The sequence below is a fragment of the Gopherus evgoodei genome, chromosome 16 (genome assembly GCF_007399415.2).
Source record: "Gopherus evgoodei ecotype Sinaloan lineage chromosome 16, rGopEvg1_v1.p, whole genome shotgun sequence".
Lineage (NCBI taxonomy): Eukaryota > Metazoa > Chordata > Testudines > Testudinidae > Gopherus > Gopherus evgoodei.
In genome coordinates this window covers 20743038-20758760 of record NC_044337.1, presented here as the reverse complement: position 1 = coordinate 20758760, position 15723 = coordinate 20743038, and the positions used below count along the sequence as shown (strand labels likewise).

The following is a 15723-nucleotide window of genomic DNA, read 5'->3' as shown; positions in this document are numbered from 1 at the left end:
CAGCTTCTGGCCAGTCGAGGATCTGACCCTACCTTTGCAACAGTCAGTTTCTGTAATCTTTTGAGACCAATTATCCTCATGTATTCCTCTGCCAAAAATTTGGAAATTAGATTCTTAGGGAGTAGGGCTAATAATTGACTATTTACTTATTTATTGTTTATGACTTATTTAATGAAGGAGCATTGATTTTTGTGAGTGTTTTTCAAATAAACCTGCAATTAACTATTGTTTTCTAGATATTCTGGTCTCCTTTACGGAATTTGTTTATTCCGGTTTTTCTGAACTGCTGGCTGGCCAAGTACGCCCTGGAAAACATGATAGTGAGTAGCCAAAGATCACCCACTCCCTTCCAGCGTAACCAGAAAAGTAGCCTGGCAGCCTTCTTACTATTGTTTCAGGATGCTTGTTTTACACTAATATTGAGAGAGAAACTGTAAATTTCAGATGTCCTTAACAATGCCCCATCTTTGGAGAGTAATGCTCTCCACTTGACACCTTAAATCAAGAGGTAGCAGGCTCTTATGTGCTCTAGGACCCTATTGTCCTGTGGATTATGCTGCCAAGACGGTGACTCAAATTTGTACTTAGGGCCAGATTTTCAGGTGCACAGGACCCACAACTGGGGCCAAATGTTTAAAAGACCTTGGCACCCAACAGCTCCCATTGTGACCCTTGGTACCAGATTTAGACACTTTTCTAAAAATCTGGCCACTTACTGAGGTATCTAAATGGGATTTGAGTTCTACTGAAGATCTGAGTCCTTCTTAAAACTCTGCCCATGGGGACTATAGATGAATTCTTAAGACCTGCATTCACAGAATGCTTCTAAATTACATGTTAATGGATACATTGAAGCTGGCGCTTAGCAATTTGGCACAATTCTCTGTGTATTATTTATTTATTTATTTATTTATTTCATGTTTACTTCATGTTCATTATGGCTGTGCATAAGGGCCAACCCAGAATGCAGCCTCACTGTGCCGGGCATTGTACAAACACAGACCATTATACAGTTCCTGTCCCGAAGAGTTTGCAATGTTACAACAGGACAGAAATGGCTTTTCCCATTTCTCTCCATCAGTCATCTCTACATCCTCCTCATTACCCAGGCTTGCTACCTACAGGCCTTAACTGCCTCCTCCTCACCTCCCACGCACAGGATCACTCCAGTCTCTGTCACTAGATCCTCTTCATCATTGGTATCTTCTGCACCATCCCTGGCACTAATACCCTTATCCGTGACTTGGCCCTCTCCCCCCTGCTTGGCTGCATTCAGAAGTGATGACCATGATGCCTCACAATACCATTTTCAGAGCTGCACTCTGCAGGGTCTCAGGTTTGGGGACAGAACAGGCCAATACTTATTCCTTACAGAAATGCATGTGATACTTTTGAAAAGGGACAGATTCTGGCCTGAGTTGCTTCCTACACAACCCTTTGGAAGTCAGCAAGGTTGCACAGGTATAACAGAGGGGTAGGTTTGCACCCAAGTATTTATCCTAGTCATCCGCCAAGTGAGACTTCTCCTTTTTCCAGAATGACTTGCACCGAGCGATACAGAGGACACAATCCGCCATGTTCAATCAGGTGCTGATTCTGATTTGTACCCTGCTGTGTCTTGTTTTCACAGGGTAAGCAGTTTTGTTCGTTTTTTTTAAACCCTTGACCTGGCTGCATGCCACATTCATTGGTGAAATAAGTAATGTTACATAAGGCAGTGATTAAATAGATCGAGGGAAAGGCTAAGGCCCTGATTCTCTAAAGGCTTACGTATGGGCCTAGCATTCTACTCTGTGAGAAGTCATGCACATGCACATGACTTGGCAAGATCGGGCCCTAACAGAGCGTGGTGGAGTGTGGTGGTCTGAAATGTGATAGGCAGAACATTCTTCTGTGGGTGTTACTTTTATCCTGTTGCTGTGGCAGGAAAAATCACGTTAGAGCCTTTTCCAGCTGCAGGTTGCTCAGCTTTCTGGAGCAGAAAGTTGTGTAGGGAGGCCGCATAGCTGGCTGGAAGTTTCCCACCCATCTGATGTGAAGCTCCAGCCCAAAGTGCAATGAGACAAACAGATTCAGCCATGTCATAGGCCAGAGGAGCGGCTCAGGATAGGGTGAGCACAGAGGTCCTATAAAGGCTTTTGACTCCCTGCTCCAATCCTCACCATTCTAGGGCCACACATTCAGATTACTTCAGTAAACCAGCTTTCGTTTGCTGCATGCTGCTGTGGTTCGGGAACGGGAGGGGACCAAGTCACAGGAGAGAGCAAAATTGCTAAGGAATTAGCTCAAATGAGCAGTTGGGAGAACTATAAGTTTATTATGGGCTTTGATGAGCTGCCTTTTGCAGTGTTTTTTGCTTGAATTTCTTCAGTTCCTTTCATGTTCTTTCAAGATATCCAGCCCAGAAACCCATAGAAGCCTCCAGACTTTCGTTGCTCATCTGAACATAAACTGAGCTCTAGACCTTTTGAAGTTCACAAATAATTGTTGCTAGTAGGAATTTTTTTCTGCTCCATTAACACTGTTAGCAGAACCACAGCACTATTGCACTGGCGTCACTAGGCATGATGGTACCATATACAATTGTGTTATTGGCTGGCAACATAAGTGAGGGCAAGATTTTCAAAATCATGTGAGAAAATATCTAATTTTCACACACAGTTAACAGAATTGCATCTACACATTAGACACTTACTCCCATATGTGTTTCAAGCACAATTACTTTTCTGTGGCTCCTGTTCTGGAGCATTTGACCTTGGCAAGGTGAGAGAAGGATCCGTGCTCCAAGCCCAGACTGGCACATCTCCTCCATCTACATAGACAAAACATCAGCCCTTCAAGCTCCTTTGCTTTCTTCTTCTCTAGAGCATGGGGTAAATGTGACTTAAGAAAATAAAACCCCTCTGTTGAATGCATGATGTGTTGTGGGGTTTCTTTGTTTTTGTTGTAACACAACCAAGTCAGCCCAGCAGAGATTGTTTTTCAGTCACTCTTTGAAACACGGCCCTTGGGATAGTGGCATGTGGCAAGATACATGATAGACCAATTGCACTGCTGTTCCCTGCGGATATGATCTGAGGCCAAGTGCTCTTCTAGGTGATTAGAATCATCATGTGGCCGCACTGCCAGCAGACACAAAGGCAGAACGGTTGATCTATTGATTTTTTTTCTTTTTTCTGACTCCTTTCCCTTCTCTTCATCTCCATGCAAAAATATTTGTTTCCTCTTTAAGCAGTGGGAGGAAATATTGTTCACCTCTGGAGGGCAAAGGTGTCAGTGTCCAGATAACCTGTCATGTATTTGCTAACTGACTGTTGCTTTTGTTATTGGAGAGGCAGGGTGTTGTTGGGGGGAGGGACGGGACAGAAGCATCTTTACTAAAAGCAGCATTGATTCAATGGTATTTTCACGCCCTCTTGGTTACACTGCCTCCTATGTGGCGCTCTTGAGGGCAAAGAATCCTTTTAATGCACCCAGACACTGGGAGGGGGAGCAAGGCTGAAGGGGTCTCCATAGCAGAAACTGTCTTGCTCTCAAAGGTCTAACGGAAAAGTCAACAAAACCGACTTTATAAGCTACCTTGTGCACTTTATCGGTGCTATTTCCTGTTGACCTGAACAATAGAGACTAGAGTGTTTGGTGTAGGGTTGAATTCTTATGCCCATGAGTGGGTGCTGGGATTGATTATCTGCCTGGCTCCCATTGGCTTTCACTGGAGGAGTGCACCAAACTCCCCATACTGTGATTCTGCCCATGGCTGCAGCAGGAATTTTCCAGTCTGATTCCAGTTGGATTCTGTAGAGTCCTGGAGAGGACTATATAAATATATATATTGATCAAAGCATTATAGTTTAGGGCTGTTTACCCAAACCAAACTGAGCTCCCAAGCCTTTTAATCTCCATCCATCACAAATTATACAAGGCCAAATCCTGGGTCCATTGAGCTCAAGGGGGCTTGACCGTTGATCTCAATAGGGTCAGTATTTAGTTTTATGGGATTAAGGCCCAGATCTGGTGTAAATCAGCATTTGACTTTGATGGAGCTATACCAGTTTACACCAGCTGGAAGTGATCCTAAATGTTCAGAACACTTTATTGTAGCATTTCGGGTTGTTGTTTTCTTTCCTTTTTTGGGGCCTGATCTTCGGAAGTGGTGATGGCTGATAAAAGAATCAGACGCGCTCCACTGACTCAGAGCTTCTCTTTACTTTGCTTTGTCCTCCTGAACACTTAGCTTCAGGCAGATCAATTCCTATTTTAGGAGCCAATGATTGTCTCTAATTACATGATTTTAACAGAAACTTGTTAATTGGAGCATGCCAGGATCAAGTCTGGCTTATGTAAGTGCACATGGCTCAGAGCAGGGCAGTAAGTGCTGTCACGCCCAGGGCGAATCTTGTGATTTTCAAAGGGGAGATATTTGTTGGACTCTAATTCAGCTGTGATGGCTTGTACATTAAAGTCTTTGCCTTTCCTAAACATGCTGTCCATCTGGAGGAGGTTACCATGGTTGCTCTATTGCCATTTGTCTAATGGGTCATGGAGGCATCTGCTAATTAAAAGAACCCTTTACCCCGTGCATTTAAAACAACATGGACGTCTTTCCATTGTTAAGTATTTCATGTCTAGTTAGACTTTTGACATTTTTTTACATCTCCACTGGTCTGGACTTTGAATGTAACATACCAGTTAAGCTGTAAGTGGACACAAAGTGAAGCTGATGAGTGTGATAGGTCTAAACAGCCTGACAGGTCTTTTAAAATAAAAACAACCCACAGTACACTTTGCCTTTAGCAGTTCATGCCCTCTGTGACTCTATATGTTTTTCCTGTCCTGTCTGATAGCACTAGAATTAAATTCCAAGGCTACTTCTACATGATTTGTGTTCACCAAGATGACTTTTAACCTGCATGCCTCTCAAGAGATGCTGACTGACTACTGCGGAGATCAGCTGCTTGGTTCCAGAGAGTTTGTGTTTCCAAAGAGAATAGTGGTGCAGTGCAGAGTGAAATGTATTAGCAGCATCGTGCTCAGTGAAGAATCTCACTTGAAGTCAGTCATGAGACTGAGAGCCCTTAACGACATCTGAGTCATATCAAGGATGGAATGAGCTTCCTGTTTACCTTTCTGCAACACTAGGTTCTGTCAGAAACATAGGGCCTTGGACTCCATGATGCCTACATAAGTGGTGTTGTACTACTGGTGTGTGGTACCTGATGGCGAGAGTTTGGGGTAATGTTCTGATGAGGATGTTAATTGAGGGGGAAGATTATCTGAGCCAAATTGAACCTCTAAACTAGAAGTGCTGTCAAGTTGGCCAGATTTATCCCACTGACAATACTGGTGATACACCAGGGATGAATTCTGTCCATGAGTCTGGGAGGTTTAAGGCTTCTTCTAAGACATTCTCCAGCCCTCTTCCCCCACTGCCATCAGTAGGAATGGAGGGCATTATACATTGCAGGATCAGGAACCTGATGTTCATGGAGTGCCGTGTGAAAGCCTAATTAACACATACTCCCTTTCCCCCATCCCTGCAGAACCTGTGGCATCCAGCATTTAGAAAGAGCAGGCGACAACCTCTCCCTCTTCAAGTCCTTCTACTTCTGTATCGTCACCTTCTCCACCGTGGGCTATGGAGATGTGACCCCAAAGATCTGGCCCTCGCAGCTCCTGGTGGTTATAATGATTTGCGTTGCCCTTGTCGTGCTGCCCCTCCAGGTAAGTGACACAGCCATGAAGAAGAAGATGAGCTCAGCCTTTATTAGAAATGGCAGCTTTGCTGGTGTGTCAAGGCCCGTGAGAAGGACCAGCAGGAGGGTGATTTCCACTTCACTAGCCAGTTAACTAGGAATGAGATTTGAGATTTCCAGAGGTTACAGAGGAATTCTCAACCCATGGTATGGAGGAAACTTAGTTTCTGCTCTGAGGCACTGTCAGCCGGGGGCTGAGCCATGGCGTTCGATGCATCACGTCTGGGAGCAAACAAGCCAGTGCTCCTTCTCCACCAGCCAGCAGCACGATGCAGCAGTGACAGGCTGTTGCCTGCAGTGTTCACTGTCTGTAACTGCTTAGTGTCAGGCGAGGGGTATAGGGAAATGCTCTTAGAAAAGATTTTCCTCTGGGATTGAATAGCCAATATGTATTTCCTTTCCTTCTGTCCTTAAACGGAACAAGCAGAGAAGGGTGTGTGTGTGTGTGTGTGTGTGTGTGTGTGTGTGTGTGTGTGTGTGTGTGTGTGTGTGTGTGTGTGTGTGTGTGTGTGTGCGTGCGCGCGCGCTAGAGAACACATTGTCACAGTTTGCAAATACCTCCCAGAAATGGCTAAGATGGCATGTGAGGGAGCTGTGGGGAGGAATTTTGTCACAAAGGGCCATAAGCAAAAAGAAATCTCATCCATTGCCCCAGCACAAGAGATATTCACCAACATAATCAGAAGTGCTCCGTGTATGCAACACTGTATGTTCACATACTGCGATGTGAGTTCATTTTAACGTGTATACATGTGTGTTGAGTGTACGTATGTGGTACAATACAGGCATGCCTAGCACTGTACAGGACATGTACACTACAGAAAATCTCAGGATGTTTGTCATTTAAAGTTTCTTGAAATGAAGCAGCCCATTTCCAACAGGGTGTACAGGTTAATATGCATGTGTCTAGTCTGTCTATCCTATCTATGCCTTCTCCATTCTCTCGCTCTTACAGGCATTTGCATGATGTCCTTCATCATAGCATTAAACACAAATTACATTCCTGTATATTACATACAACATTGTACGTGTATAAACTCAACTGTCCTTTATCCAGAGCTCTCTTAACCTTGCACAGGAGTATGTGGCTAACCAGGGGACATTATAACTATGGATGTGCAGTTTGTAGCCGTGAAAGTGTTCTGAATCCTTGAATGCATTCAGCCCGCCCCACAGTCTGTCTCACCCCATGAGTTGTCTGCCTTTGTTTGCAGTTTGAGGAGCTTGTGTATCTCTGGATGGAACGTCAGAAATCAGGAGGGAATTACAGCCGCCACCGAGCACAGACGGAGAAACACGTTGTCCTTTGTGTCAGTTCCCTCAAGATCGACCTCCTGATGGACTTTCTGAATGAGTTCTACGCCCATCCCCGGCTGCAGGTAAAGGCAGACGTGTTTTATTTCAGGGCTACCGGTGTTAGCAGTTGAACAAAGTCCTTACTGAGCTCTCCGTGCTGCTAGACCTTGCTGTGGGTAATCAGTGCCCCACCCGGCACTGAGCACATGGAAGAGGGAAGCAAAGGACATGTGACAGGAATACATATAAGGTAAAAAATATCAGTTCAACCAGATTAGTCTTCAGTATAGTCTGGTAATTGGTTTCAATTCACTGAAGAAATACATATTGTATCAGTCCTGGTAGATTCAACAGCCTGCAATACATACCTCCTTCTATGCCACAACAATGGGCACACTCTGTTGGGGCTGGTTCGGGATTTTCTGCACCACTTGTTGCTGTAGTATCCAAGCACATTGAAAATGCCTATCTAAATGTGTTATGTTAGAAGATGTTTACCAAATTGAATGCCTTATACTATATAAATAAAATGTTTGCTTGTTGAAGCCCAGATGATTTACCCAGCTCCGAATGGAATAATCAAGTCTAATCAGTGCCGTTTATCAGTGAATGGGTGTAACTTTCACCCCACTACTATTAAGAATGGCTCACATGCACCTTGTATTTGAATTTAATTCAAGAACCAATCAAGATTTCACTGTCATCATTGTCAGCCTTGATTCAATGTAGATTTCATTTTTGAAGGCTTGTCAATTTCTCTAAATACACAGAGCCCCACTTTTCTGAGCCAAATCTTCAGGCCTTTAATCATTCAATTGTCAGATGTGCCTACATTAGAGCCATTGTGCAAACGTGATTGGGGGAAAACACTGTGTGTGCTTCAAACTCTTGTGACATCTCAGCGCTGGTGCAAAGTGATATCACACCATTAATAGTGTAATGCTGAAACCTGCATAGAATTGCCTGCTCAATCAGCAAGTGAAATGATCTTACCACCCTTGCACTGTCAGGCTGCCAAGCAAACACTGGCGTTTTTCTTTCAGGATTACTACGTAGTGATACTTTGCCCAACAGAGATGGATATACAAGTTCGGCGGGTCCTTCAAATTCCTCTGTGGTCTCAGCGAGTGATATATCTTCAGGGGTCTGCACTGAAAGATCAGGATCTCATGAGAGCAAAGTGAGTATAGAGCCAATCCTAGCAAGATCCACAGAGGAAGGGGAGGGGAATAGCCCTCCAAGACTCCTGCTGTGGCTACCAGCATATGTGTTCTCTGTTATTCAGAGCAAGAGCTGTGCATGACTGTGCTGTAGCACTGGTTACACTGCTATATAGCTTACTAGGTAAGCATGGGAGAGTCAAAACACTCCAGCAGGGAAACTTCTCTCACTGATGGGTGGCTCCAATTGCCATATCGTTTTTTAAAAGAGGAATGCATTACGGTGCAAATCTCCAAGCAGTGGCTGCGATCCATCCATGAACGCTATTTTGTATGCTATTGCCTCAAAATTTTGACAATTCTCATCAGCCAGACACAAAGGTGAAAAGGTACCATGAAGAAAAGCAGCTTACTAAGGCCTGGTTTACACTAGAAAAATGAGTTAGTTTAACTACATTGCTCAGGGGTGTGAAATATCTACCCTGCTGAGTGATGTAGTTAGGAAGAATTCTTCCTAGCTACCATCTCTCAGGGAGTGAATTAGCTATGCTGACCGGACAACCCCTCCACCCCGAGCCTGTTGACGTAGGCATGTCTACAGGGAAGCATTCCTGTGGCACAGCTGTGCCTCTGTAGCATGTTAAGTGTAGACAAGCCCTTATTAAGGACATCCATTTCAGTGCTGACAGTTCAAGATATAACAGTAACTGATGCAAACAGTAAAGCCACATTTAAAACTCACTGTCATGGTGCTCTCCTAGGCTGGCATGTTAGTCTGACCCCAGTATAAAAAGTCATGAAAGATTCATGCACCACAGATGTCAGTTTTCTCTGCCATCACTGTAAAATTCTTAAAAATAGACATCAGATCATTGAACTGTAGCTAGGGGTCCTTCATTTTGTGGATAACAAGCCTTGAGGGGTGGACTGGAAATGTAATAATGGGGCTTTAAAATTCTTTAAAGGTGCCAATTACTAGTTCCTTTTGAATCTAATCCTACCCCAGTAGAACTCTCTTAAGAAACTCTTCACTTAGCTGGTTGTTAAGGTGCCTAGAATAATAGAATGAAATTTTTTCTTGTTTCTGGATTGAGCAGCCAGTAATAGAAGTTGACGGCAGGAGGCACAGAAACCCAGGTGTATCTTCTCCTGCAAAATGCAAGAGCCTGGATGCCCAATGCCTCCTTCTCCCCAAGAGCTGGAGAAATAAAAAAAAGAATAACCCTCTTCCCTCCCCACCCAAAGGACCTGCTTTTACTAACTGTGTAACTCTAACTGTGTCCAGTAAAGTAACTGGTAATAATAGGGGCCCTTCTAGATCTGAGGATCTCAAAGCACTTTCCAAATATGAATTGTGACTCGCAGCGCCCTGAGGGGTAGCTTAATTCTGTGCTTATTTTTCGAGGGACCTGCCCCATGGCACACTTGAGTTAGCAGTAAGGGCAGAGGTGGAGTTGAGAAGATGCAAGTCCGAGTCCCCTGGTCCAACTATTAGGAAACATTTGCTACCTAGAGCGAGATGTGGCCCCTGCACAAGTAAGGGCTGCGTGGGGCAGGGGGACTTGATGCCAGTGGAGTAATGTGGTAGAGCTTTGCTCCAGCTCCACTGCTCCTGCATGTCCCTCCCATGCCCCACCCCTAGAGCACCCCGATGGGTCTCCTCCTTCCCTTACTCAGGGGTGGGACCAGGGGCACAGTGAGTCGCCTCTGCCAGATTTCCTCCAGCAGAGCTCCCGTGTACAACAGGATTTCTTTATTTGGCCATCTCCAGCTGCAGCCCGAAGTGGCCTTAGCAAATGGAGAGTCCAGCCCAGGGTTCACACTAGCGCAACATGATTAGCAGCTCAACCCAGTTTCAAATCGGCGCAGCTACCCCAAGGTCTAACTTGCTATTATAGACAAGGCGTTGGCTTCCCCCTCCCCTCCAGCATTGCACATTCTACTGTCCCACTTTCCCTCCTCTCTTCTTCCCTTCCACCCCAGAGCCCTTTTTCCTACTTTGCTTTTGTAGTCCTTTCCCTTTCCCCCGTCTCTTGAATTCTCAGCATGTACTTACTGCGCCAAGGACAGTTTACACATCCCTTGAAACACTGAAACTGATCTTTAATTTTCCTGGCTGTTTGTGTGTCTCTCTCCATTGCCTTATAAATACCAATGGCGTAAACTCGCTTTGTAGGGACATCGTTCACTGTGTCTACTGGGGCCTCTTTGGGGAAATGACATTTTAATTAAAATCAGAGAGAGAGAAATCATGTTTAAATCAAGGTAACTGGAGAAAGAGAGAGGCAACACAAGCGGTCACACTGTATCTCCTTATAAAGACATCGCTCTGCAAAGGTAGCAGAAAGCACCACTGAGGATCATACTGGGAGAGGGGACAGTGGAAGGCAGCCAGAAGGGAAGGGGCTCTTTGCTATTTAATATCATGCATTTCACGTGGATTGCTCATTTCCGGAGCGAGAGCACTTACAAGAAACTATCACAGCCAGGACTCTTCCAGGATAGAATGTGTGCAGGGGGGCACCTCTGTGTCTTTTAAGTGTGGGTTCATCCCCTCCCCCAGTCCATGCAGTGCCACAAAGGGAGACTGGAGGTTTGTCCTCACTGAGGGGTTTTACTCCAGAGGTGCTGCACCAGGGCAAGCTGCTACTGCAGATACATCTGAAACCAGAGTAATCCGCTTTTTACACCTGCACGACACGTCTGTTGGGGGTTTGCTCTGGTGCAACACTTTAATAAAGTTACTTGGGTGCAAAAATCCTCAGTTGGGACAAGCCCTGGGAGATGCATTTCCAGAGGCTCCTAGCACAGTTCGCACAAGCAGGTTCTAGCATGCATAATTGTGCAGGTTTGTGTATATATTCGGCAGTCCTGTCCCTGTGCCCAGTGCTGCTCTGTGTGGCTCTCCTCATACAATGGACTCTCTCATCTCTGGTGACTCAAGGAACCACCTGTGTCAGACAAGTCTGGGCAGGATCCTGGTGCAGAGTTGCTTTCCAAAGCAGACCGTTAAGAAGCAATGACCCATCCCCGCTCCCCTGCCGTGTTTATTACAACAGTGCTTAGGGGCTGGCCAAGGACCAGCACTGTTTGTGTGAGGCACGATACAAACCTTGGGCTTGTGGTCACAGCAGTTAACTCGGGCTTTTACTTGGCTGTTGCCCCTTATCTGTCTCCTGTCTCCCTTGAGCATGCTGGTGCTTTGCATTCAGGCTAGCTGGCCTGTTGTGGGGTATAGGCTAACCCCATTGCCCTCTTTGCAATCAAACGCAGGCTAAATCACTCGAGTGCTGATAGTTCTCCAGTCCTTCTCACATTCCCCCCCACCCATGTGTCCGACAAGTTCTCCCACAATTCACTGGGAAAGACTCGTAGAGCGGCTGAGTTTTCTGCAGAGCTAAGAGTTTTGGGATATGCCCCAACGTCCCAGTGCCTCACATGAGGGAGTGCAGTGGCAGTGTGGATGCAGTCAATGGGCACACTCGAGTCTGGCTCTGCAGGGTGGCAGCTCGCTCGCGGGCTAGCCCGGCCCATGTCCTGATCACCCAAGTTAACTCTGCCATCTACCTAGACAAGACAAATGCAGAGCTATGACCTATAGCAATTAGAGCTGCTTTCCACCGTTCACCAAGTGTTTCATGTCTATCGCCTGCCAGAGCCAGAAGCATCCTTGTTTAATTACCTGAGCCTTGCCAGGTCCTCCCACCGCTGAAATAAAACTGTGGAGAAATACTGGATGGCTTTCTGTGGCATTCACACCCGCCTGTGCAGAGAGCAGCCATCTGCTTGCAGCCCTGTTGGCTTCCTCCGGGGGTGGTGGCGTGATGCTCCCCAGCGATACTCAGAGTTGTGAAGCACCTTGCTGCTACCTGCCCTTCACATAGGGTCATAGATTATTAGAGTTGGAAGGAACCTCAGGAGATCATCTAGTCCAACCCCCTGCTCAAAGCAGGACCAATCCCCAAATGGTCCCCTCAAGGATTGAGCTCACAACCCTGGGTTTAGCAGACCAATGCTCCAACCACTGAGCTATCCATGAAACAGCCTCATTTGTGCCTCCTGTAGCTCAGCTCCCTGAAACCAAAAGCCTCTAGCTATGCAAGCCGCCGGCCGTGGTGTCTCTGTGCTGGCTAGTGACAGACACACACCAACCCCAGCACTCCCTGGAGGTGTTCCCCTGCCATGTCCAGCCTGTATCCACAGGATGCTCACAGAAATGATCAGGTCCCTGTCCCCAAGGGAACAGTATGCACATGGTTTGACTGGTACAACTGGGATCAGGCCCTTTATAACATCCCTGCTGTTCCCCGTCTGCTGTATTTAATTTGCTACATATTTACTAACAGCAGCATGAAATGACCTTCTCGCAGGTTACCTCTGCTCCTCTTGTAACGTGACAGGGATGGGAAGAAGGGCTGGTTACGTGATTCCTGGCAATGCCCAGATGTGCCGTCTTTTATGACTGCCCAGAAATCAGGCCGGCGGACTCTCTAGTTGAGTGCATGTGAGATGAAGAAGCTTGCGGGCTGTGTGTGATTCACAGAACTCTTTGTGTTTTCAGGATGGATAACGGAGAGGCCTGTTTCATTCTCAGCAGTCGAAATGAGGCAGACCGCACAGCCGCGGTAAGACAGGGCTGGGTTTACTGGTGCATCATAGCTGTTAAAGCCAGAGGGGACCATTATAAACTAGTCTGACCTCCTGCATAATCCAGGCCAAAGACCCTCCCCCGAAAGGAGGTGGCAGTTAGCAGAGTCTGGTTTCGATCTGTGGAACTCTGCTTATGGGTGCTAACAAACTTATAATGCTAATACTAATTTACATTGCCTGGGGCAAGTTATCCCATCCCTTTCTAGGGCAGGGATTCTTGTTCTTTCCTCAGAAGCATCCAGACCGAGATATTGGACTGGAGGAAGTCCTGAGCCAGTATGGTAATTCCAATGTAAATGTAAATGTACCCTCAGTAACACTACAGAGGACAGGCGAAGGGTGACCCCTCCTCATGGTTCAGGAAATAGCGTGACTAAAACCCTTGTAATAACAAATCTGTAACACAGAGATTAACAAGCCGGCTGCTAACAGAGATGGCAGTAGAAGCTTGTGTGTTAAGATCAAGAGGGCTGGGGTTCAGTCACTTGAATTTAAGTGCACCCTCTAAAAAACTCTGGAGGGAAATGATGATATGGTTTGAATACATCACTGGAACCAGCTAAACGAGAGGCCTGGTCTGCCTGCTGCCCTCTGGTTGCTGAATGAACAGGGGTGCCTGGGAAGGACACACTGGGTTGAGGTGGGAGGAAGTGACCTGCAGAGTGAAAGTTAGGGTCTCTTTAGGACCCCTTGTAGATCTGTTTTCTTTAGCCAAGAAGGAACCTGTCCTTGAATAGTGGCCACAGAACAAGTTCAGCGTAGGGCGTCACTCCTCACATAGTGGAGCTAGTTCATATTGAATTATTATTTACCAAGATTTCAGGCATATCTTCTTATCAGATCCCTGGGGCAGGTGGGCATGTATGTAACCCTGTGTGCTGGCATTGGGATGACCCAGATTCTAACATGTACCTGTGTGTATGGCCTTTATCCGATCCTGTGTATATAGCAAATCAGTTACCAGTCTGGGATGCCAGGAGGTTAAGGCTGGGCTAGTCAAAGGACCCCGCAGGAAATCTGCAAATCCTAGACTGAACTCAGTTTCTTTTTCCTGTTTCGCTCCCAGACTCCACATTTGTTCTGGAGGGGCAGCCTGAGAGGGTTGGGTGTTTGCAGTGAACCTGCCTGTTCTTGTCTCTCTGTGATCACTATTGCTTGTGAGTTAGGTGCTGGAACCTACTGAGCTCCTGGAGGGATGCTTATAGCGTTGCTCTTGCCTTTCTCTTTCATCAGGACCATCAGACCATCCTGAGAGCCTGGGCTGTGAAGGATTTTGCTCCCAACTGCCCACTCTACGTTCAGATTCTAAAGCCTGAAAACAAGTTTCATGTCAAGTTTGCTGGTAAGTTTGCTGTGAGCAGATGTGGGCTTCCCCTGGAAGGCCAGATCCACCTGCCTTACTCACACCAGGAGCCCTGAGGGGAGATGTATTGCTGAACACAGCCACCAGTCTACAGATGTTCCCGAATATTCGCTGCTACTCGCCACCAGTGGTTTCCCTTATTTCTTCCAGCCACCAGTCTGAACCTCTCACTGCCAGAGTTGCCACTGCCCTCGTGGTGTGTTCTCTAGTTTCTTGGTCCTTCTAGCAGCGAATTTTAGGATATTCGTCCTCTGCCTGTTGCATCACAGAAATTAAATTGAATAAAAAAGAGCTCCGGAGGTGATCTGACCAGCCTAACTTCGGGACTGGGCAAATTGGTAGAAACTATATTAGGGGACAGAACTATCAGACACATAGATAAACACAATTTGTTGGAAGAAGCGATACAGCTTTTATAAAGCGAAATCACATCTCACTGTTTTATTAGAATTCTTTTGAAGGCACCAACAAGCATGAAGATAAGAGTGATCCAGTCGATATAATGTACTTGGATTTATAGAAGGCCTTAGACAAGGTCCCTCACCAAAGGTTCTTAAGGAAACTAATTAGTCGTGGGAGAAGAGGGAAAGTCCTCTGATGGATCAGTAACTGGTAAAAAGATAGGAAACAAAGGGTTGGAATAAATGGTCATGTGTTCTAATGCAGAGAGGTGAACAAGGGGGTCTCCCAAGAATCTTACTGGAACCAGTCCTATTCAACATATTCATTGATGAGCTGGAAAATGGAGTGAACAGCGAAGAGGCAAAGTTTGCAGATGTTACAAAATTATTCATGGCAATTAAGTCCAAAGCTGACTGTGAACAGAGGGATCTCACAAAACTGGGTGTCTGGGCAGCAAAATGGTAGATGAAATTCAATGTTGATAAGGCAAACAGAAAGTTAGGAGCTATTAGGAAAGGTATACAAAATAAGATGGAGAATATCATAATGCCACTATATAAATTCATGATGTGTCCTCACCTTGATTGCTGGGTCCAGTTCTGGTTACTCCAGCTCAAAAAGGAGATAGTGGAACTGGAAGAGGTTCAGCAAAGGGCAACAAAGATGCTTAAGGGGATGGAATGACTTCTGTACAAAAAGAGACAGAAATGATTAAATGGTTCAGATTAGAAAGGAGACGCTTAAGGGGTCATATGTTAGAGGTCTATAAAATCATGAATAGGGTGGGAGAAGTGAATAAAGAAATGCTATTTACCTATTCCCACAAAAGAAAAACCAGATGAAATAAACAGGCAGCGAGTTTAATAAAGACAAGAGGAAGTACTTTTTCACACAAATGCACAATTAACCTATGGAACTCATTGCCATGGGATGGTGCGATGGCCAAAAATATAAGTGGATTAAAAAAAAATAACTAGAGATGGTCATAGAGGATAGGTCCATCAATGGCTATTAGCCAAGGTGGCCAGGGATGCAACCCCATGCTTGGGGTGACCTTAAACCCCTTGACTGCCAGAAGCTGGGAGAAGAAGATGAATGG

General features: G+C 45.8%; 1 protein-coding gene across 11 annotated transcripts in view; it reads left to right on the top strand.

Annotated features, from left to right (window-relative positions):
• Positions 1-15723, top strand: part of KCNT1 (potassium sodium-activated channel subfamily T member 1) — a 193209-nt gene that overhangs the window by 132168 nt on the left and 45318 nt on the right. For all 11 annotated transcript variants that reach the window (XM_030536119.1, XM_030536130.1, XM_030536124.1 and 8 more), the window contains 7 exons: positions 237-320; positions 1537-1631; positions 5541-5721; positions 6968-7132; positions 8093-8229; positions 12771-12834; positions 14093-14201. In XM_030536119.1, coding sequence (XP_030391979.1) covers positions 237-320; positions 1537-1631; positions 5541-5721; positions 6968-7132; positions 8093-8229; positions 12771-12834; positions 14093-14201 — 835 coding nt within the window. The remainder of the gene's footprint in view (positions 1-236; positions 321-1536; positions 1632-5540; positions 5722-6967; positions 7133-8092; positions 8230-12770; positions 12835-14092; positions 14202-15723) is intronic.